The sequence below is a fragment of the Podarcis tiliguerta genome (genome assembly GCF_965153285.1).
Source record: "Podarcis tiliguerta genome assembly, chromosome: 9".
NCBI classification, from domain to species: domain Eukaryota; kingdom Metazoa; phylum Chordata; class Lepidosauria; order Squamata; family Lacertidae; genus Podarcis; species Podarcis tiliguerta.
The window spans coordinates 14,424,638-14,448,626 of record NC_139542.1 but is presented as its reverse complement, the minus strand read 5'-3'; the positions used below and the strand labels follow the sequence as shown (position 1 = coordinate 14,448,626).

At 46.0% G+C, this 23,989-nt stretch overlaps 1 protein-coding gene across 6 annotated transcripts in view; it reads right to left on the bottom strand.

The window, feature by feature from the left end:
• ARHGAP24 (Rho GTPase activating protein 24) overlaps nucleotides 1–23,989 on the bottom strand; it is a 368,221-nt gene that overhangs the window by 43,817 nt on the left and 300,415 nt on the right. The window contains exon 1 of one of the 6 annotated variants that reach the window (XM_083398352.1): nucleotides 12,823–14,211. The exons of the other annotated variants lie outside the window; for them this stretch is intronic. Within the exon in view, the coding sequence (XP_083254478.1) occupies nucleotides 12,823–12,937 (115 nt within the window). The 5' untranslated portion in view covers nucleotides 12,938–14,211. Of the gene's footprint in view, nucleotides 1–12,822; nucleotides 14,212–23,989 lie in introns of those variants that run through there. 6 annotated transcript variants of the gene reach the window in all.

Genomic DNA, 23,989 nt, shown 5'->3' with positions numbered 1-23,989 from the left:
CGCCCCTCCCCTCACTTTGGCTTAGCTCTGCAAAATTCTGTGATGTTGCAAAGGGAAATACGATTCCTTGTCACCAACTAAGACAGCCGCAAACTCAGGAGATTGGAACCTTCGCTTACATAAGCAAGATGAAAGATTGTGGGTTATAAAGCAGAGAATTGCCACACACACACACACACACCGCCCAATAGCAGACTGCCACAGTGATGATTTCAAATGACTCTCATCGCTAAGGACGAACGCAAAATCCATCCATTGCAAAGGATGAATGGGTGCCTGCATAGGTCAGTTCGGCTTCGTGCAGAATGAAATTTCTACATCACGTAAACCTGCCATGCGGTTCACTGTGCAACTTCATCTGCCTTGTGTACATGAGGGAGGAAGCAGCCTTGGGTAAATTTCCTGCTGCAAATGCATGCAATGGAATACACTCAAACAGCACACTGGCTTCACGCAACAATCCTCTAGATGGGAGTTGCTTCTTAACAAACGTGAGAGAGCTAGTATGGTGCGGTTGTGCTTTTCTTTCTTGGGGGGGGGGGGTACGGGACTCAAGGGTACGCAGTACCAGCACCCCCCTTCCCCCCCCCAAAGAAAACCACTGGTTAAAAGTGTAGCACTTACTGTAACAACTTCATGCTGAGTGCCGGCACCAGTTTTTATAGAAGGAAAGCACTGGTTACAACACTGGACCTCTAGAGGGAAGACCTGGAGTCCAAGTAAAGCTAGGCCACAAAGCACACTGGTTCATAGAATCATAGAAGGGAACCACGAGGGTCATCTAGTCCAACCCCCTGCAATGCAGGACTCTTTTGTCCATCGTGGGATTTGAACCCACAAGCCTAAGATTAAGAGTCTCGCTCATATGAGATGAGTCTCAAACTCTCAGGCTGCTTTATCTCACACGGTTGCCATGGAGAAATAATGGGATAACTGCTATATAAAGTCCCAGTAGTGGCCAGTGTGGTGGGCCGTAACTGTGGAGCTGCACTCTCATCATACCTGGGGGGGGGGCTGTGGTGTGGCAGGGCGGCGGCGAGGTCAAAGCTGCATGGATGTACCGGCAGAAATACCAGAAGGGCTCTGTTGGCGCATGACCTCGCCTTCACCCTACTTCAGCCAGATAAGATGGAGAAAAACCAATGTTGGGACAGCAGCTCCATACCAGCTGTTCGTGGTTGGTAAATACCCTGGTAAATACGATAATCTTTATTGTCATTGTCCCATACAGAACAATGAAATAAAAAAAAAATCTGCATCAGACATTCAAAAACCAACACGCCTGCTATCCCAACTATCCCAGCCTGGTTAGCCCCTAAAAACTCTGATATCCCATAATTGAATACAATATACTCACATAAAGGTACCGCTGCCCGTACGGGCCAGTCTTGACAGACTCTAGGGTTGTGCACCCATCTCACTCAAGAGGCCAGGGGCCAGCGCTGTCCGGAGACACTTCCGGATCACGTGGCCAGCGTGACATCGCTGCTCTGGTGAGCCAGAGCCGCACACGGAACACCATTGACCTTCCCGCTAGTAAGGGGTCCCTATTTATCTACTTGCCCCCGGGGGTGCTTTCGAACCCCCCCCCCCCCACGGGGATTCGAACCGCCGACCTTTCGATCGGGAAGCCCTAGGCGCTGAGGCTTTTACCCACAGCGCCACCTGGGTCCCCAATATACTCACATAGAGACTACCTTAAACTGTGTTTAAAACCAAAAATCGTATTTGGATAGAAACTGCTTCTCAGGCAGCTAGTCCTAGTCTTTATACCCCTGAACCTTCTTCCAGAAGGCAGAAGCTGAAAGAGATCATTTCCGGGGTGTGCACTATCCTGCACTATCTCTGCAGCTTTCTTACGGCACCTGGAAGCATAGATTTGATCCAAGGTGGGAAGAGTGCACCCAATTATTCTCTCCGCAGTCTTTACAACCTTATCATAACACTAGAACTTGGGAACGTCCAATGAAGCTGAATGTGGGAAGATTCATGACAGATTAAAGAAAGTGCTTCTTCATGCAGCAAACTGTTGAACTATGGAACTCATTCTCTCAAGACCTCCATCGTTCTGCCCAGACACTGAGGTCCAGCACTGAGGGCCTTCTGGCAGTTCCCTCATTGTGAGAAGTGAGGTTACAGGGAACCAGGCAGAGGACCTTCTCGGTAGTGGCACCTGCCCTGTGGAACGCCCTCCCACCAGGTGTCAAAGAGAAAAACTACTAACAGACTTTTAGAAGACATCTGAAGGCAGCCCTGTTAAAGGAAGCTTTTAATGTTTAATAGGTTATTGTATTTTAGTGTTCTGTTGGAAGCTGCCCAGAGTGGCTGGGGAAACCCAGCCAGATGGGCGGAGTATAAATAAATGAATAAATAATAATAATAATATTTAGGAGGCAGAAATGGCCAACATGGCTTTAAAAGAAGATTAGACAAATTCATGGAGCAGAGGGTTGCCAATGACTACTGGCCATGATTGTTATGATCACCTTCCATGGTTGGAGGCAGAAATACTTCTGGACACCACAGGGAAGGGAAGAGGGATTTTGTTCTCAGGTCCCACTTGTGTGTACCCCACAGGGATCTGGTTGGACACCGTGAAACAAACTGTCAGACTGGATAGATAGAACATTGGCCTGATCTAGTAGGCTCTTCTTATGTTCTCATAATAAAGTATTATAACATAGGCTGAATGGATAGCTCAGTTGGTACTGATAATGCCAGGGTTGCAGGTTCGATCCCCGTATGGGACAGCTGCATATTCTTGCATTGCAGGGGGTTGGACTAGATGACCCTCAGGGCCCCTTCCAACTCTACTATTCTATGACTACCTGCTTATGAAAGGGTTTTGGAATTTTTCAGGTAAGAAAGCTGCAGGAACATTACAGAGGTACCTCAGGTTAAGTACTTAATTCGTCCTGGAGGTTCATTCTTAACCCGAAACTGTTCTTAACCTGAAGCACCACTTTAGCTAATGGAGCCTCCTGCTGCTGCCGCGATGCCGGAGCACAATTTCTATTCTCATCCTGAAGCAACGTTCTTAACCCGAGGTACTATTTCTGGGTTAGCGGAGTCTGTAACCTGAAGCGTCTGTAACCCGAGGTACCACTGTACATGTTCTGTGAGTCAACAGAGCAAAAAGTCTACATGAGTTTTTATTGTCTCCTCCTCCCTAGGTGCATGGACTTTTTTCTGAAGATATTTGACTTCCTCCCCCCCCCCCTTAGCAGCACCACTTTTTAACTTCTCTTTTGCAAAACCAATAGAAGCAAGGGGGAAAGGAAGAAATGTTAGGTGTCAGCATTATTTCTTGCACAGTACAGACTCCTTCCTTGACACCATCTGCTTGGGGGCAGCGTAGCAAAACAACAACAACAAACCACACACACACACACACACACACACACACACAACATCACTCATACAAGGAAGACCATCAGTGTTACTGCAAGGGGGTAGGAAATGAGCCCTTAACAGATGCTACAAGCAGTATAATATTTTGCAACAGGGAAGATGCAGCAGCCAGCAACATGAGAGGAAGTTAATTGTGGTATTAGCACTATGGATTAGCTATATTGAATTAGACTTCCCAGGCTCCGGGAGAACATTCTTTTGCTCCCAGCTTTGCTTTGGCTCAGATAGGGAAGGTCTGTAGCTCCATGGCAGAGCTTCTGCTCTGCATGCTGGAGATCTTAGGTTCAATCCTTGGCATCTCTAGGTGTGGCTGGGAAAGACTTTCAGCCTGAAAACCTGGACAGCTACTGCCAGTCAGTGTAGACTAGTGTTTCCCAACCTTGGGCCTCCAGCTGTTTTCAAACTACAATTCCCATCATCCCTGACCACTGGTCTTGCTAGCTGAGGATTATGGGAGTTGTAGTCCAAAAACAGCTGGAGGCCCAAGGTTGGGAAATGCTGGTGTAGACCATACTGAAGGAGATGGACCAGTATTAAGAAAATGCCAACGTTCCTGGACGTTTCTCAATTCAGCATTTTATTTTCAGAGATGCCTTCTTCAAAAGTCAGCTGGAAGTCAAAAGAGAGGATTGTCTGTCGAATCTCTGCTGGAAGGGTGTCCCATAGAATGGAACCATCCACACTAAATGCCTTACTTCTAACTGAGCCTATGTCATGGAATCGCTGGAAGCAGAGGGATGGTGGGAGGCACCAGTTGGGGAACCCCCAAGGGAAGATGGCTCAGAGCCAGGGGACAATTGATGAGTGGTCAGAGGGAGAAGATGGAGAAGCCTAGGAGGAGGGAGGCATTGTCGGAAGCTGAAGAAGAAACAGGGTTTACTGAGCAGGAGGAGTCTATGGCAGAGGGCAGTCCAGAATCAGAGGCAGAAAGAAGGCTGGAGAGGAGGGGGAGGCTAAGAGGCAAAGATGAGTCAGACTGGTGAAGAAGCCAGGGTGTCTCCACCACCTGCTGTGACCAGCTCCTCACCACCTTGGTCTCCCAGAAAATGCAGATAAATGAAGGGGGGGGGAGCAAAGAGAGACAATACAACAGAGTCCTAGACTGCTGGGGAAGGAAGTGGGGGAGGAGCCTTAGAGAGTAGTAGGAACTTCAGTCCTTGCAACTGCTTCATCGGGGCAAGACCTACTGCAAAGGGTTGCTGTGACCACTAGGAATGAGCTGGTTTGTTTCTCTGAATAAAGAGTTAACCTCACTGACATTGGGTGCTTTTTTGTTTCATTGCTGACCTACACCTGACTCCAGCTCATGACAGCCTAGCTGGTCCTCTAGCATGGGGAGCAAGGAACAGCACTCCTCCAGATGAATCAAGCTGGGGTATAGGGGCTCAGGTGCCCTGGGCCCATGTTGTTTAGGGCTTTCTATATCAACATAAGAACTTTGAACTCAGACCAATAACATTTGGACAGCCAGTTTTTGGCAGAGGTGTCCTATGGTGATGGTCATCTGCCCCCAATCATTCTGCACTAGCCGGAGATTCTGGACCAGGCCCTAAGGGCAGCCCCACACATTGCATTAATCCAGACTTGAGGTTATCAATGCATGGATGACAGTGGTCAGGCTATCTCAATCCAGATAAAGGTGGAGATGGAATGACAGATGAAGCTAGTGAAGCGAGGGGGGGGGGGAAGAGCCTGATTGCTATTTCCTCCCATAAGAGAATGGTTATCCGTACTTAAGAAAGTGTCCCCCCCCAAATAAATGACTAAGAAATAGTACAGATACAGTAATCACAAGCACTTAAATGCAGAGGTGACAAACAAAAGGAAGCACATGGTCGCACAATGCACCATTGATCTGCAGAACTAATTTTGCCAATGATGTTGCTATGGCCACTAGCATCAATGGATTTTCAAAAAGACTTGACGGAGGCACCGAGGGTGGCAAAATATTCCTGAAGGCCATATTTTCATGCTGGAGTGCCAGATTGGCCCCGCGACTGTGGGTGCCACGCAATGTGCATGGCCCTGACACCGAAATTTGTGGTTGCCTGGCCCCTTCATGGGGAATTTTTGTGGGTGCTCAGGCATCCAGGACTCCCAGGAGTTTGCGCCTATATTTTCGTGCCTCTAAGTACCTGAGTCTGGGAAACCATTGTTGGAAGACAATGTTTAGGTACATCGGGGAACCTGTGGTCCTCCACATGCTCTCCTCCTGTCACTTTCTTATTGCTTATGGTGATCCAGTCAAGGCAGAAGATTGGAGGAAGAAAATACAGGTCCCAAACCATTGGTTCCTCCTGAACTGGTCTGGTATAAATCAAGGAGGGAGAAAGGTTGTTTTCTGCTGCTCCAGAGAAGCGGACACGGAGCAATGGATCCAAACTACAAGAAAGAAGATTGCACCTAAACATTAGGAAGAACTTCCTGACAGTAAGAGCTGTTCGACAGTGGAATTTGCTGCCAAGGAGTGTGGTGGAGTCTCCTTCTTTGGAGGTCTTTAAGCAGAGGCTTGACAACCATATGTCAGGAGTGCTCTGATGGTGTTTCCTGCTTGGCAGGGGGTTGGACTCGATGGCCCTTGTGGTCTCTTCCAACTCTATGATTCTATGATTCTAAGGGTGGTATACCTATGGCCATCCAGATGTTGTTGGATAACAACACCCACTATCCCTGACCATTGGTCATGCTGGCTGAAGCTTGATGGAAGCTGATGTCCAAGAACACTTGGAGGACCAGTTTCACCCTTGCATTACTTACATGGAGCCACTGGTCTAACCCAATGTAGCAATGCATTGTATTCCTATTTGCATTCCAATGACTGCATATTTCTTTCTCTTTTTGCAGGGCGCAAATTTCAAGACAGTTTCACGGGGGACGACTCACACAAGCAATGGCACGACTTCTTTGCTTTCATTCTTATGCTTTTCGTTTGCATTACTGCTGCCGCAAGAACCAACAGTGCAATTCCCTTTTCTGGAGCCCGGCTGCCATTTTGTAAACCCCACAATGCCCCGAGCACAATGTTATTCTGGGGGTTGTGGAGGAAAATGGGAATCCACACCCCACCAATCATTATTAGCATCATTTTGAGAGCGGAGGAAATTCTCAGAATTTTCCTCCGAAGAAACCCTTCCAACAATCTTTGGCTCAACTGTACTTTAAATAATATTTTATGGCAATCCTACCAGAGACAAAAAAAAAACAAATTACCAATTCCATTTCATAAAGTCCCTTGCCTATCAGTTCATAATCCCAGGGAAGATGAGACTATAATGATCAGAATGGTCTGTTTGCTTTGCTTTTCATCATCCTATGCTATCATCTCTGCCCAATGCTCCAAAGCAGCCCTGTTGCTTTAGTCCATGCTGTCTGACATTTCTTTGCTGATGAAAGAAACACAACCTCCTTGGAGCTTATGGAACACTTGAGAATGGGTCATTTCAGCACATTCCTTCCAAAAAAGGGGAAGTGGACATCTGAAAAAAAGAGGGATCTTTTTTCCTTCTTGCATAACCTGCAATCGCTCCAGGCTGCGTAATGGGTGAGTGATCAGCCAGTGCAGGCAATCTCACTGGCGACTGTGGCTTGAAGGGGTCTGAAGGTGTATTGGTTGCACTTTCCTGACCTTCCTCTTATACAGCCACAGAGGAGAGAGCCCCAAGGGAAGGTGTCCTCATTCGCTCCTATTGCTTTCAGAACAGAAGGTCACAGTGTTGAACTATGTAGGGGTGAAAACAGCTGACAGTCTCATATTTTTTTTCCCCGAGACGCCTGGGATGGTTAAATTAAAAAGCGGGGGGTGAGCGCAGAACTGACTGTCTGCAGACGAAACAGTTAATATTCTCACCAAGTTCTGAACATTCCATGAATAGTTATGGCCGGAGCATAACAGAAGCCAAGAACACGTCAGATGCAAGGCAAGAGCACATACTGTTCCTCCAGTAGATATATTATGAATGGGCCTGGTGCCCTGGCCAGGTAACTGTGTCCTACTGCTGGCAAGAGACTCCACTGGCATTGCCATCATTTCCCCTCAGCTGGCTGGAGCTAGCGGCACCTCTGGCACATGCGGTGAAAGAATTAAAAACTGCGTGGCGCTGTGGGTGCCTAGCAACCACTCCACATCTCTGCTGTATACTTCTAGTGAAGTGGTGGTGCTTGCCTAAGAATCGCTTTCACCTCTCCTGGGACTAGCACAGTACAAAGGAGGGTGTGGGAAATTCAGGCAGCCGAAATGGGGGATGGGTCTGAACAGAGAGCATGAGGATGGACAGCAATAAGTGAAAAGCTCTCAAACCCAGGTACAAGTAAATACCACTTCTTGTTCAGCTGTGGTTTTAAGATTTCACCTGTCTACAAAACTTCTAGAATGCTAGAATGAACCAACAGTGTGATGCGGCAGCTAAAAAAGCCAATGCAATTCTGGGCTGCATCAATAGGAGTATAGCATCTAGATCAAGGGAAGTAATAGTGCCACTGTATTCTGCTCTGGTCAGACCTCACCTGGAGTACTGTGTCCAGTTCTGGGCACCACAGTTCAAGAAGGACACTGACAAACTGGAACATATCCAGAGGAGGGCAACCAAAATGGTCAAAGGCCTGGAAACGATGCCTTATGAGGAACGGCTAAGGGAGCTGAGCATGTTTAGCCTGGAGAAGAGGAGGTTAAGGAGTGATATGATAGCCATGTTCAAATATATAAAAGGATGTCACATAGAGGAGGGAGAAAAGTTGTTTTCTGCTGCTCCAGAGAAGTGGACACGGAGCAATGGATCCAAACTACAAGAAAGAAGATTCCACCTAAACATTAGGAAGAACTTCCTGACAGTAAGAGCTGTTCGACAGTGGAATTTGCTGCCAAGGAGTGTGGTGGAGTCTCCTTCTTTGGAGGTCTTTAAGCAGAGGCTTGACAACCATATGTCAGGAGTGCTCTGATGGTGTTTCCTGCTTGGCAGGGGGTTGGACTCGATGGCCCTTGTGATCTCTTCCAACTCTATGATTCTATGATTCTATGATTCTACTTGAAACGCTTTCATACGGAGAAGATTCCCATCTTATTCCTTTCACATCTCCCCACAAGTTGGAACATGCAGGCTGCCCTCTGGGGATTTCATACTTGGGATGGTGGAGAATTTGGCTTTGGCTTGCATTTAAGGACAAACTCAACCAATCTGCACGTCGCCAAACTGTGCAAGAACCCAAACACAGTCACCCTTCGAAGTTCACAGTTCTCTGAATTTTGCAAAGCCGTTCTCCAGCCAAGAAGTGCAAATACTGGGGTAAAGCGTCAATAAAAAGATTTTAGTGAAAACAAAATACAAAAAATGCAGTAATTGCAGGGGAGCTGCACAGCAAAAATATGTACATCAGGCAAAATTGCACTGCAACATGTGTATATTAGGAGGAGAAATTCACATTAATCGCCACTGAATTTTCATGAGGACTTTATTTTTTAAAAATAAATAAATCACAAAGTGAAATGGAAATGTGGAGAAGAGAATTGCAATGAAGCCTGGAAAAAGGAGAAATGGAGAGAAATGGAAACTGTCAGAATGGCCCTTCTCCACCCCATAGGGATAGCAAGGGCTGCTAACAGGATTTCTTGGGACTGGTGCACGGTATATGGATTGGGTCCGCTGCACCTATTGAGAAGAACTGCTGCTTATGTACATATATTAACGTAACTTAGCCTACCTTGCAGGGCTGTTGAAAGGGGAAGGTGGGGAAAATATAAACATCCTTGAGCTCCTGGGTGGAAAAGCAAGATACAAATATATGCTAGCCATGTCCACTTAACATAAGAGCCTAAGAAGAGTCTGGTGAATCAGGCCAGTGATCCAACTGTTCCAGCATCTTGTTCTCACAGTGGCCAACCAGACGCCTGTGGAAAGTTTGCAAGCAGAACATCAGCACAACAACACTCTCCCCACCTATAGGTAAAGGTAAAGGGACAACTGACCATTAGGTCCAGTCGTGGCCGACTGTGGTGCTCATCTCGCTTTATTGGCCGAGGGAGCCGGCGTACAGCTTCCGGGTCATGTGGCCAGCATGACTAAGCCACTTCTGGCGAACCAGAGCAGCGCACGAAAACGCCGTTTACCTTCCCACCAGAGTGGTACCTATTTATCTACTTGCACTTTGACATGCTTTCGAACTGCTAGGTTGGCAGGAGCAGGGACCGAGCAACGGAAGCTCACCCCGTCTTGGGGATTCGAACCGCCGACCTTCTGATCGGCAAGTCCTAGGCTCTGTGGTTTAACCCACAGCACCACCCGCGTCCCTTCTCCCCACCTATGATTCATAGCAAATGGTATTCAGAGGCCTACTGCCTCCGACAGTGGATGTAGACCATAGCCATCATGGCTACGATCCATTGATAGCCTTGTCCTCCATGAATTTGTCTAATCCTCTTTCAGAGCCATACAGGTTGGTGGCCATTATTGCCTCCTGTGAAAGAGAGTTCCATAGTTTAACTATGGGCTGCTTGCAGAAGTACTTTATTTTATCTGCCCCGAAGATTCCAACACTCAACTTCTTTGGATGGCCACAAGTCCTAGTTTTATGAGAAAGAGAGAACCACTTTTCTCTAGCTTCCACTTTCTCCGTGCCATGCACAATGGTAAAACTTCCACCACACAGTCCTTCTAAACCAAACAACCTCTGAACGCTGCAACCTTTCTTCACGAGAGAATGGCTCCACCCCCTTGGTCATTTTGGCCCCCCTTTTCTGAAGCTTTTCAAACTCTACAATAAACTTTTTCAAGGCAAGGCAACCAGAACTGTACATAGTATTCCAAATGTGGGCACACCATAGATTTGTATTCTAGTGTTATGAGATCGACTGTTTTACAATCAAGTTCCTTTCTCAATGATCCCTAACATGCAATTTGCCCTTTTCACAGCTGCTTCACACCTAGTCAACATCTTCATCAGGCTGTCCACTATGACCCCAAGGCCTCCTTCATAGTCAGTCACTGCCAGTTCAGACCCCATGAGTGTAAATGTGAAATTAAGATTTATTTATTTTGCCCCGGCATGCATCACATTACACTTGCTTACACTAAATTTCATTTGCCATTTCCCCATCCATTCACTCAGTTCAGAGAGGTCCTTTTAGACCCTTTTGTGATCTCTTTTGGTTTTAGTGGCCTTGAACAATTTCGTATCAACGGCAAAGAAGGCTGCTTCATTGCTCATTCCAATTCTAGATTGTTTATGAACAAGTTAAAAAGCACAGGGCTCAATACTGATTCTTGGAGGTTCTCCAATTTCTACAGCTCTCCATTCAGAGAACTGCTCATTTATTCCTATTCTCTGTTTTCTGCAATTTTCTGTTCTGAATCTTGATTGATCTAGATAAACGGTAGATCTAGATAAACAGTTTTCACAAAATAATTCAGAAGTTGGGTTGCCATATACTACCTTGCTGAGAGATGGTAGGTTAAGTAATGACCCATAATTGTTCAGATATGGCAGATCAAAAGCCATTTTTCATAGGAGAGGTTGGAAAGTCACCTTGGCATTATACCCTGCTTCAAGGAGTCATTTATTACAACGGTGCCCAGCAAACCTAAGGCTGACTGGTTGTTCTCCAATGTTCTCAATGGACAGTGTCCAACGTGCCATGCAGTAGGCTGCAAATCTCCCAAGAATATGGTCCATGCACTCATGCAAAATCAACCAAAAACTATCCTTAGAAATCTGATAAGCAGGTGCTCTGAACCTTTTTACTTCAATTCCACAAACAAACTTCACCTAAAATGACGTTGGACATGAATTACGGGAAACAAAAATAATTCTTGACGAGGCTAAAATTTCTGATGGCGATTTCACATACCCTTAGAGGTAGCCACTGAATTTTCCGAGAAGCAAAAATGGAAGCAACCTTGGAAGACAGAAGATACCTGCAGGTTTTTTCAAAGGCAGTCAAGGAATGCTGTGAAGATGCACGACATTTCTTGGCAGAGGGGGAGAGTTTCGCTTATCTCTAGTTTCTCCCACACTTGTGACAAAGAGGCCTGTCTGAATAGTTCGTCACAAGCCCACAACCGCAACCCTGCACAATGTGCCCATGCCCCAGAAGGCCAGTTTGCCGTGGCATGTAAAAGCACAATTTGTCCTTTTGACAAATGATTGACATGCGTGATGCAATCTGCCCAGCCCCCTCCCAAATGCCTCGCCACATGCCGAGCAGCCATAGGAAACTGGCTCACAGCCATTGATTTATCTTCACCTCTTCAAAGGTTCCCAAAGGCAAGAAACTGAATGAGAGAAGTGTAAGGTTAGCAGTAAAGCATTCATCAAAGCCACCCTTGACCCGAGGCAGGTTCCTATGTGCATCTCCCCCCTACTTCCCACAACTCCATATATTGATGACCGAGTGTTTCCCGGATCCTGGTGAAAAGACCTCCTGTTGTTCTCAGAATTGATGCGTATAAATATTTTACAATGCTGCGCACTCAAGGATGAACTGCCTCTGATGTTGAAGGTTCATTAGCCAACATAGCTAAGTGGAACCTCTGAAGGCAAAAGCATGGTGCCTCGGAATATCAGGTGCTGGAGGCAATCAATGTGGGAAGGTTTTTGCCCTTACACCTCACTTGTGGGTTTCCAGGAAACATCTGTCTGGCTGTTACAGGAAACGGGATACTATAGAGCAGAGAGAACCTTGCTCTGGTCCAGCAGGGCTCTGCTAATGTCCTTATACCCTGCAATCCTGTCATTTCTTCTCTTTGGTATCACCAATTGCCCTCCTCCATGACCACCAGCTGAGCTGAGACACACATGCATGCACACACACGCCCAGTGAAAATCCTACACATTGATTAGAAGCACTACATTCCAGGAAAGGGGTGGGGGAACAAGTTTGAAGGCATTTTCTGCGGCAGGTGAAATGGAGCTGCAGTAGAAGAGCAAGCAAGCAAGCAGAAGCCACACTGCAAAGAAACAAAATGCTAACAGGGAAATAATCAGGTGTGTGTACTGCAAGTCCTATTTAGCTCATCAGACATCTTTCAATTCTAACAGCTGGACCTCTAGCCCTCTTCCACGCTAAAGCGGAACCAAGTGTTCTTGGTTTGCCAGCATCCCTGGTGCTTGACGGATTTTGCTAGCACCGGTGCACAGTAATTTTAAAATAATTAACCCTATAGGAGCCATTAAAAGAATGTCCAGTTGCGGGTTGCAGACTGGAGAAGAAAAACTCAGTAACCGTGCAACAACAAATCAAGGATAAATAAAACCAGCCTAGCAAGCGTTGGCGTCTTTTATTGTTGCTTGCCCTTTGTTTCCAAATTTCTATTCAAAACACAACAGCTCTTCTTCCTCGCAACCCCAAACCTTTCAGAAAAGGCTCTGGAAGCGGGGAGCTGGGGGAGAGAAAAGGCAATGACAATGACAAACTGCACCTACCTTTGCGGAAACTAAAACACCGCTTGATTCTCCTGTAGGTAGTTTTGGGAACAAAGGGGGATGATGCTAAAGCACCTGAGGCACGAACCCCCGTATTCCTGTCTTCGGGCATCATGCAGGCCAGAGAAATATTCGCAACCCAAAAGCATGTGCTAAAACCCACTTCTAGATGGCACACTGCAATCCATCGTTTACATTTATCACTATTTTGAGTGGCATTTCCTCCCCGAGCTTCCTAAATTCTGATCTTCCCGGTCTTGGTGGAATGTGGCCAGTGAGCTCTTTAAAGGAGATATGGGATCACCCCTTCTTTGCTAGTGATTTCAGGTAGTTTCCTTTCCTTCTTCCCTGCTCCTCCAGCTTGCAAAAAATGTCATTTCCCGTTGAACGGCGACAATGCCACGTCCCGACAAAAGACTTTCAACGTAAAGGTGTATCGTCCACGAAAGGTGCCTCGTGGGGGGTCTCGTGGCTGGGTTTGGCGCGGGGAATCGGTGCTTCTTCTCAGCTGGAACCGTAAAGGGTGGAGCAAATGCGGAAGGCAGGGCATAGATTCCACTGGGATAGGTCAGCAAATAGCAATGCGGGAGCAGAAGATGAGAACAATGACCAGAAACAGGGGCTTCAAAGAATTGCCTTGGATGTTCCTCGCCGACTCCTTTTTATCTCTGCAAATGTGGCGGGGGGACAAAAATAATGACAGCATCTCCCAAAAGGCTACATTTGTCCATTACGGATGCTCTTCAAAGGGCTTCTCCTTTCCCCAATTACTATGCAAGGAAACGCCTCCCCTTCTGATAGTCTGGATGATTTGTTGCCTTCCTCCTGCTCCCTCGACTCCCCGCGGCAAACGCATCAGCCCTGGCGGCATCAGCAGCTGAGCAGCTCAGCAGCCGAGCAGCACAGCCACCAAGTTCCTGGGAATCTGCTGAGGAATACACGCCTCCCGCAAGATATGCCCGTGCCAACTGTTCTCAGTGCAAGTGTTTCAAAGGCGGCTGCTGCTGCTGTTGCTTCTCTTACTACTGCCGTAGTGCCTTCTGCTCAAGCCCTTTGCACGAATGCAGCAGGTGCAAGCAAAACAATGTGAGGGAGGCAAAGGGAGCTTGTACGGTTTCTACAAGGTTGATTTCTTGATTTCTCTCTCTCTCTCTCTCTCTCTCTCTCTCTCTCTCTCTTTCCCCCCTTTTTTAATGTTGACTTTGAGTTGACTTCAAACAACAGTCACGTGTGGCAGCTTAAGAGCCCTTCTGCCTCTCACATGAGCGTCTTTCTTCCCTCCCGCTCCAGCCCCATTAATCTTTTCCTTCGGCCCTTCCAGTTCCATGTTATTTCTACTTTCATGCTGAGTAATCAAAGCCTGTTTCTCTCTTATTTCAACAGCCATGGCAAAGAAGAAGAAAAAGTCACCTTTCAAATCCAACCGGGAAAGGAGTTTAACTGACCGACAAACATCTGGGGAACTGGATTTTGTTTCTGTGGTTGTTGTTTTTTTACTAAAAATCAAAAAAGGCTGTGCTTACTTCTCTGTACATTTTCTATTTAATTTTTTTCATAAGCAATGTGAGCCCAGGAGAGTCTTTTGCTCTCAACCCCCTGCCCCCACCGTGCTACTGCAAGTTTAATAAACCAGTTAATAATTTGCAGAGCTGCCTGTTCAATAAGCTCTGCTGCTGCACGAGGCCTCCCAGAAGGCTGACTCCAAATATTAGAGCAGGAGTAGCCAACATGGTGCCCTTCAAATGCTGTTGGACTACCACTTTGAGGCTCACAGGCCATGAGGCTGATGGGAACTGTAGTCTGACAAATGTCAAGAGAGTACCACATTGCCCAAAGAACATGCACCCACAGATCTTGTGTGTGGTGCTTTGAATACCAAACGATGGTGCATGTATGCATTGAGTTTATTATTTCTTCTAGCACTTCCCTCAGCCTTCCGCTACAAGCCCAATTTCACAAGTGACTTGCACAACATGTGACCCATCAAAGTCAAGTGCCGTCCGCCAAACAGCCACGGATGGCAACCCACAGCGGAAAGCTTGCTATGTAAAAATGGCCGAAGGAAGAGGCTGGCTAGCTCCTGTCAGGCAACCAATAACACATGGGCGGTTCACCTTAATGCAAGGATGTGCTTCCCCCAGGTCTTGATGGATCTCAACTCCCAGAAGCCCCAACCAGCAAGGACAATAAGTCAGGGATGATGGGAGTTGCAGTCTTGCAACGTCTAGAAGGCCACTGATTCTCCACCCCAGCATAACAGATCAAGCCATACAGTTCCAGCTTAATTGTAGACATGAAAAAAAGGTCAAAAGGCAGAACCTGTAGAGGATAAAGTAGCATCTTAAAAAACTCTGATGCATGCACACACAGAAAATAAGAATTTTCATGCTGAATCAGCTCAAAGTCCATCTAGGACAGCAGTCTAAAGGTGATTAGCCTCTGGACAGTCATACAGACAGACGGCCTTCTCTGTTGTTTGTTCTCAGTATCTATTATTTGGAAGCAAACAACCGGAGAAGAGGGAGACTAGCAGAAGGAAAGGAGGGTCCTTGACATCAAGACCCAAAGCCCCACAGATGCCAACAATGCCTCTACAATAATCTTACTGCCTCTGTATGCAAAAGTTGCATATAACATTCAAGGGCAATCGCCATGAATTGATCTATCTTCCATGAATTTTCCCAGTTGTTTTAAAAAGCCTTCAAAGTCATCACCGCATCCTACAGTAGAGAATTTTGCATGTTGTGTGGAAGAACAACTTCCTTTTCTTTGTCTTCATGCTACTTGAGCTTGAGCTCTTGGTACAGCAAACTAAATATGACATAATAGGCATCACTGAAACCTGGTGGGATAAGTCCCACGATTGGAATGTAAAAATGGAGGGATACAATCTATTTCAGAGAAACAGACCAGACAAGAAAGGAGGAGGAGTGGCGTTATATGTCAGGGATGTTATACCTGTGAAGAGATCCAAGATTTAGAACCTCAAAGCCAAAGTGAGAGCATTTGGGTCAAAATTAAGGGAGAGAAGAATAACAGAGACCTCATTGTGGGAGTTTACTATAGATCCCCAAGCCAAACGGAGGACATAGATGATGCCTTCCTGGAACAGATGGCCAAGCATGCAAAAGGAAGGGAGATAGTAGTAATGGGGGACTTCAATTACCCGGATATTTGTTGGATGTCAAACTCAGCCAAGAGCATAAGGTCAAACAGATTCCTCACTGGCCTTGCAGACAACTTCATTGTCCAGAAAGTGGGAGAAGCAACAAGAGGAACAGCCATTTTAGATCTGGTCCTAACCAATGTCGATGACCTGGTTAGTGGGGTAGAAGTGGAAGGATCATTAGGCGCAAGTGATCATGCTCTTCTGAAGTTTACTATACAACGGAAAGGAGCAGCCAAGCATACTAGGACTCAATTTCTTGACTTTAAGAAAGCCGACTTCATAAAACTTAGGGAAGTGCTGGGTGAGATCCCATGGACAGTAATACTAAAAGGAAAGGGAGTTCATGATGGCTGGGAGTTTGTTAAGAGGGAGATAGTAAAAGCACAACTTCAGGCAATACCAATGAGACGGAAACATGGAAGGTGCCTAAAGAAGCCAGGGTGGCTATCTAAAGAACTTTTAACTGAGTTAAGATTAAAAAAGGATGTGTACAAAAAATGGAAAAGGGGGGAAACCACCAAAGAGGAATTCAAACAAATAGCCAGCACGTGTAGACACAAAGTCAGAAAAGCTAAAGCACAGAATGAACTCAGGCTTGCTAGAGAGGTTAAAAGCAACAAAAAAGGCTTCTATGGGTATGTTCGTAGCAAAAGGAAGAACAAAGAAACAGTGGGGTCACTCAGAGGAGAAGATGGTGAAATGCAAACAGGGGACACAGAAAGGGCTGAACTCCTCAATGCCTTCTTTGCCTCAGTCTTCTCCGATAAAGAAAACAATGCCCGACCTGAAGAATTTGGAGGAAATGATTCAGTAGAGAAAACACAGCCCAGAATAACTAAGGAGATAGTACAAGAATACTTGGCTAGTTTAGATGTATTCAAGTCTCCAGGGCCAGATGAACTGCATCCAAGAGTATTAAAAGAACTGGCAGATGTGATCTCAGAACCACTGGCAATCATCTTTGAGAATTCCTGGAGAACAGGCGAAGTCCCAGCAGACTGGAGGAGGGCAAATGTTGTCCCTATTTTCAAAAAGGGGAAAAGAGAGGACCCAAATAATTACCGCCCAGTCAGTCTGACATCAATACCAGGGAAGATTCTGGAGCAGATCATCAAGCAAACAATCTGTGAGCACCTAGAAAGGAATGATGTGATCACCAATAGTCAGCATGGATTTCTGAAAAATAAGTCATGTCAGACTAACCTGATCTCGTTTTTTGACAGAATTACAAGCCTGGTAGATGAAGGGAACGCAGTGGATGTAGCCTACCTTGATTTCAGCAAGGCATTTGACAAGGTGCCCCATGATATTCTTGTAAAGAAGCTGGTAAAATGCGGTCTTGACTATGCTACCACTCAGTGGATTTGTAACTGGCTGACTGACCGGACCCAAAGGGTGCTCATCAATGGTTCCTCTTCATCCTGGAGAAGAGTGACTAGTGGGGTGCCACAGGGTTCTGTTTTGGGCCCGGTCTTATTCAACATCTTTATCAACGACTTGGATGATGGACTCAAGGGCATCCTGATCAAATTTGCAGATGACACCAAACTGGGAGGGGTGGCTAACACCCCAGAGGACAGGATCACACTTCAAAAAGACCTTGACAGATTAGAGAACTGGGCCAAAACAAACAAGATGAATTTTAACAGGGAGAAATGTAAAGTATTGCACTTGGGCAAAAAAAATGAGAGGCACAAATACAAGATGGGTGACACCTGGCTTGAGAGCAGTACATGTGAAAAGGATCTAGGAGTCTTGGTTGACCACAAACTTAACATGAGCCAACAGTGTGACGCGGCAGCTAAAAAAGCCAATGCAATTCTGGGCTGCATCAATAGGAGTATAGCATCTAGATCAAGGGAAGTTATAGTGCCACTGTATTCTGCTCTGGTCAGACCTCACCTGGAGTACTGTGTCCAGTTCTGGGCACCACAGTTCAAGAAGGACACTGACAAACTGGAACGTGTCCAGAGGAGGGCAACCAAAATCGTCAAAGGCCTGGAAACGATGCCTTATGAGGAACGGCTAAGGGAGCTGGGCATGTTTAGCCTGGAGAAGAGGAGGTTAAGGGGGGATATGATAGCCATGTTCAAATATATAAAAGGATGTCACATAGAGGAGGGAGAAAGGTTGTTTTCTGCTGCTCCAGAGAAGCGGACACGGAGCAATGGATGCAAACTACAAGAAAGAAGATTCCACCTAAACATTAGGAAGAACTTCCTGACAGTAAGAGCTGTTCGACAGTGGAATTTGCTGCCAAGGAGTGTGGTGGAGTCTCCTTCTTTGGAGGTCTTTAAGCAGAGGCTTGACAACCATATGTCAGGAGTGCTCTGATGGTGTTTCCTGCTTGGCAGGGGGTTGGACTCGATGGCCCTTGTGGTCTCTTCCAACTCTATGATTCTATGATACTGTCAACCATTAATCTGTCAACCAATTAAGGAAGGATGCATTTGATCACAAGAGTGGGAATAAAATGTCTCTTTGCACTCTCACACGTATTTGGCACACATGAATGGCATCGTTTTCTGCATTGTTTTTGATGCTTCCCCTCTGTTAAAATTAATTGCATGGTTAATTGTGTTAGTCTTGGCCATTGCAGGCAGCAAGATGAACAATGTAAGATGAACCGCAGCAGAAAGAGTGCTGAAAACGATGAAGTCAGTCTGGGGTTAAAAATACCAGCTTTGTCTTCAGCCTTAGTCATGCTGTCAAACAAATGCACATGTGCAGTAAAGCTATCAAGCAGACAAGTGAGAAGGCCACACAGGCCATCCTGCACTTTCTCTGTCATTGCCACAAGGAGACCACAGTGAAAAGAAGGCAGCAGGATGATGGCCCAGGCAGGTGGCAGGTGCAGGCAGACCCGCAGAACAAGTGAGCTTGTGACCCAAGCAGGCCTTTTTGGGCTCTGTCCATCTCCACTGCCACCAGACCTGGGACAGGGGATGCAGGTAGGTGGCCTTGGAATCTGCTTGCAACAAGTGCTGAGGATAACTGAATTGGAAAATGCTTTTGGCAAGACACAAAACGTGAAAGCTAGGTTAGCAAGCTCGGCCCCAAACAATGCTCACAAATTCAGAAGGAGTGGACCGCACAAAGAACAGATAAGCAAATACTTCAAAGCAGACTTTCCTTGGGCACCAGGATACTTTTTAATGTGCCTAATGAAAGTCAGGCCTTCTGCCAACAATTACCCATTATAAAAGAACTCTAAAAACCACTAAAAGGTTTTTGATTCAATACCTCTATTTGTACTGTGTTCAACCAATGGCTTCTCTCTACACTTCTCCAAGATGGTGACTCACAGTGAGTTGCTAAAAGCGCTCTGGGCATTTGAAGAGACATTGAGTCGGCATAATTCTAAGCAACGTATAAGCTTGGACTTTTCAGACATTATTCTAGAGCCAAACAAACATGTATGGGTGTGGAGGAACCTGTTTCTCCCAACAAGTTCATTTTACCCATGACACCTCGTGTTCTGGATGTAAAATTCAATTGTTGTTGCTGTTGTTTAGTCATTTAGTCGTGTCCGACTCTTCGTGACCCCATGGACCAGAGCACGCCAGGGACTTCTGTCTTCCACTGCCTCCCACAGTTTGGTCAAACTCATGCTGGTAGCTTCGAGAACACTATATTGCCAAGAGATGCTAGTGAAGTTGTAGATGGATGTTAATAAAGTTGTAGACAGGTGACGGCGTTTTGCACCTGTTTTGCCCTGGCAGTCCAAGTATATTGATGTTCAGTTTCATAGAGAATACTATTTCTTGGCTTAAGCCTAAGAGACTGATTTGCTTAGCTATACGTATCAAGGCTTTGAGATCAGACCACTGAAGAAGCCCGGAAAACTACCTTGGGAGTGTGCTACCTGCAAGCCCCAGTAAAAGGGCCCCATCAGGGGCAAACAGTGGCCTCATGAGTACTTGGACTGCCAGGGCGAAACAGGTGCAAAACGCTGGCACCCTGTCTGTTGTTGTTGTTTGTTGTTGTTGTTTAGTCATTTAGTCATGTCCGACTCTTCGTGACACCATGGACCAGAGCATGCCAGGCACTCCTGTCTTCCACTGCCTCCCGCAGTTTGGTCAAACTCATCCTGGTAGCTTCAAGAACACTGTCCAACCATCTCGTCCTCTGTTGTCCCCTTCTCCTGGTGCCCTCCATCTTTCCCAACATCAGGGTCTTTTCCAGGGAATCTTCTCTTCTCATGGGGTGGCCAAGTTATTGGAGCCTCAGCTTCAGGATCTGTCCTTCCAGTGAGCACTCAGGGCTGATTTCCTTAAGAATGGAGAGGTTTGATCTTCTTGCTGTCCATGGGACTCACAAGAGTCTCCTCCAGCACCAGTAAAATTCAATACTACTAAACAAATCAAGTTCACCAACAGGTGGTGCTAGACAATCCTAACTTCATGAAGATGTTATACTAATTTCTCACTTGCACCTTGTGCTTCCACAGATCTATGGTCCTCAAAGGATGAGCCACAAACATGCAGTAGCCACTTAGAATGTGGCCTCTTTTATGCATTGCTGTTTGGGACAATATATTATAAGGGAAAGGCAAAGTGATAGAGCATCTGCTTTCCATGCAGAAGGTCGCAGGTTCCATCCTCGAAGCTGGGCTTGAAGTCAGTGTCAACCAGCTAACACCAGCTCCGCTCTGGATAATAATAATAATAATAATAATAATAATAATAATAATAATAATTTATTATTTATACCCCACCCATCTGGCTGGGTTTCCCCAGCCACTCTGGGTGGCTTTCAACAGAATATTAAAATACAATAATCTATTAAACATTAAAAGCTTCCCTAAACAGGGCTGCCTTCAGATGTCTTCTAAAGGTCTGGTAGTTGTTCTTCTCTTTGACATCTGGTGGGAGGGCGTTCCACAGGGCGCATGCCACTACTAAGAAGGCCCTCTGCCTGGTTCCCTGTAACTTGGCTTCTCGCAGTGAGGGAACCGCCAGAAGGCCCTCGGAGCTGGACCTCAGTGTCCTGGCAGAACGATGGGGGTGGAGACGCTCCTTCAGGTATACTGGACCTGCTTAGCAACTCCAGACAGTAGCTGATTCCTGCCGAAAAGGCAGGGCTTGAAGTCGGTGCCAATCAGGTGATTGGCAGCAACTTCAAGCTCTGCTTGCATCAAATGGGATCTTCGAGCAATGCTGCCAAGGTAAAATGGCTCACCTGGCATCATTGTGAAATCAGGTGACTGACAGGTAGGCAGCCCCATCTCTCTCTCTCTCTCTCTCTCTCTGTGTGTGTGTGTGTGTGTGTGTCTGTGTGTTAAGGATCCATCTAACCCAACAGCCAAGTCTTATTCCCAAACTTTGGGCTATAGGACTGGAACTGAACTGGGAAGACTCAGATTCAAGTTCCTGCTCAGCCATGAATCTCATGGGGTGACACTGGGTGGGTGAGTTGTTCTCTGGTCAGCCTAACCTACATCCCAATATTTCAGTGATGATAAAATGGGGAGTGAGAGCACACCATGCGTCGTTGTTGCTACCTTTCCTCAGAGGAGTTCAATGTGATGCACATGGTTGCCCATCCATTGTATCCCTGTTTAGGGAAGCTTTTAATGTTTGACGTATTGCGGTATTTTAATATTTTGTTGGAAGCCACCCAGAGTGGCTGGGGAAGCCCAGCCAGATGGGTGGGGTATAAATAATATATTATTACAGTGGTACCTCAGGTTACATACGCTTCAGGTTACAGACTCTGCTAACCCAGAAATAGTGCTTCAGGTTAAGAACTTTGCTTCAGGATGAGAACAGAAATCGTGCGGCAGCAGCAGGAGGCCTCATTAGCTAAAATGGTGCTTCAGGTTAAGAACAGTTTCAGGTTAAGTACAGACCTCCGGAACGAATTATGTACTTAACCTGAGGTACCACTGTATTATTATTATTATTATTATTATCCTCACAGCTACCCTTTAAGGTAGGTCATCCTGAGAGCGACTGGCCCAAAGGAATGTGAACTTCTGGTCTTAGTGCTTTAACTGCGTTTTTTTATATATATAAAAACTGTATTAACTGTCATGCGTTTCAACCAGCTTGTTTTACTGTATATTTTAATTGAGGATGTTTTAGTGCTCTGATGGACTTATTACTGCGCATTTCAATTATGCATGTTTTTATAATCGATTTTATATAGTTGTAAACCACTTAGAAGGCATTTTGGCGTGCAAGCAGTATATTTAAAAATACATAAAGGATTTCATATGCTGCTGCCCTGAACTACTTCGTGGAAGAATGGGATAAAAATATAACAAAGAAGTCCTGGTTTTAATGACTGCCGGAAGCGCTGCATCTACTGTACCTTCTGGCAGAGCAAGGCACCAAATGCTGGGAGGGGGCAGGGAGGGAGAAGAAGAAGAAGAAGAAGAAGAAGAAGAAGAAGAAGAAGAAGAAGAAGAGAGTTTGGATTTGATATCCCGCCTTTCACTCCCTTTAAGGAGTCTCAAAGCGGCTAACATTCTCCTTTCCCTTCCTCCCCCACAACAAACACTCTGTGAGGTGAATGGGGCTGAGAGACTTCAAAGAAGTGTGACTGGCCCAAGGTCACCCAGCAGCTGCATGTGGAGGAGCGGAGACGCGAACCCGGTTCCCCAGATTAGGAGTCTATCACTCTTAACCACTACACCACACTGGCTCTCCAAGTTGCTGGAGAACAACACACCAGGCTTCATTTGCAAAACAAGCCCGATGCCCTCAGATGTGGTGGATGAGGGGACTGCCCTGCACTGATAGTGTTAAGGCTCAACTGCCAATCCAGTTGGCTTACGTGTGTGAAATGAAGAGGATGCCATCTTGTACTTTGCTGCTGGCAGCAAAAATGCCTCAGGCCAGCCTTGACGAACTGCATTGAGACGCGACAACTTCATGGAAATCCCGACTAAAGAATTATGGCAAGAGAAACTGATGGACTATGCAGAACTGGCAAAATTGACACATAAATTACGGGACAGGGATAACTGTGACTTTAAAGAGGAATGGGAACCTTTGACAAAGTATCTAAAGATGCAACAAAGTGAATTGGACTCCTTGGCAGGCTTTGAATAAACACTCGCAAACTTTTTATTGATAAGAATCAGTTGGATAAATTAAGGACTTAAAACAATTCTGTAACATGCAGAGAATAGCATTTATAGAGAAACCAGAGATTGGAACTGAGGGAAGTTGGGGGCGGGGGAAGGGGAGGGGGGTTGTTTTATGTGAGGGAGGGGGAAAATGGGGGGGGGGAATTAAGGATGATATGTTTTAAGATAATATGTTTTGTTGAATTACTTAATAATTTATTTATTTATTTAAAAAAGAGAGACTCGGCAACTTCATTTTCCAGGGACAGAAAACCCAATGAAACACCTACCCAAGTCAACAAAGGGCTTCTCTAAACAACCTATTTATCAAACATTAATCCTGATTTGCTTGCACAAAGCTTACATGGAGGTTAGATTATATCCACTCTTTCCTGAGCATTCCCTCGGATGTGTTTGCAGGAGCCAATAATAATAATAATAATAATAATAATAATAATAATAATTCATTATTTATGCCCCACCCATCTGGCTGGTTTCCCCAGCCACTCTGGGCAGCTCCCAACAGAATATTAAAAACACGATAAAACATCAAACATTAACAACTTCCCTAAAAAGGGCTGCCTTCAGGTGTCTTCTAAAAGTCAGATAGTTGTTTATTTCCTTGACATCTGATGGGAGGGCATTCCACAAGGTGGGCGCCACCACCGAGAAGGCCCTCTGCCTGGTTCCCTGCAACCTCACTTCTCGCAGGGAGGGAACCGCCAGAAGGCCCTCGGCGCTGGAGCTTATCCAACACTGAGAACTCCTTCTGGTTCGAGTGGGGGCTGTTTATCCATCCTGCAAATCATGTGCTCATTCCACACTTTTCAATGCATTTCCCTGTCACTTTCCTAACTGCAAAATGTATACTTCTTCTTAAACGTGGATGCGTTGCTCTAGGGAAACTGTGCTTTAATCCACTT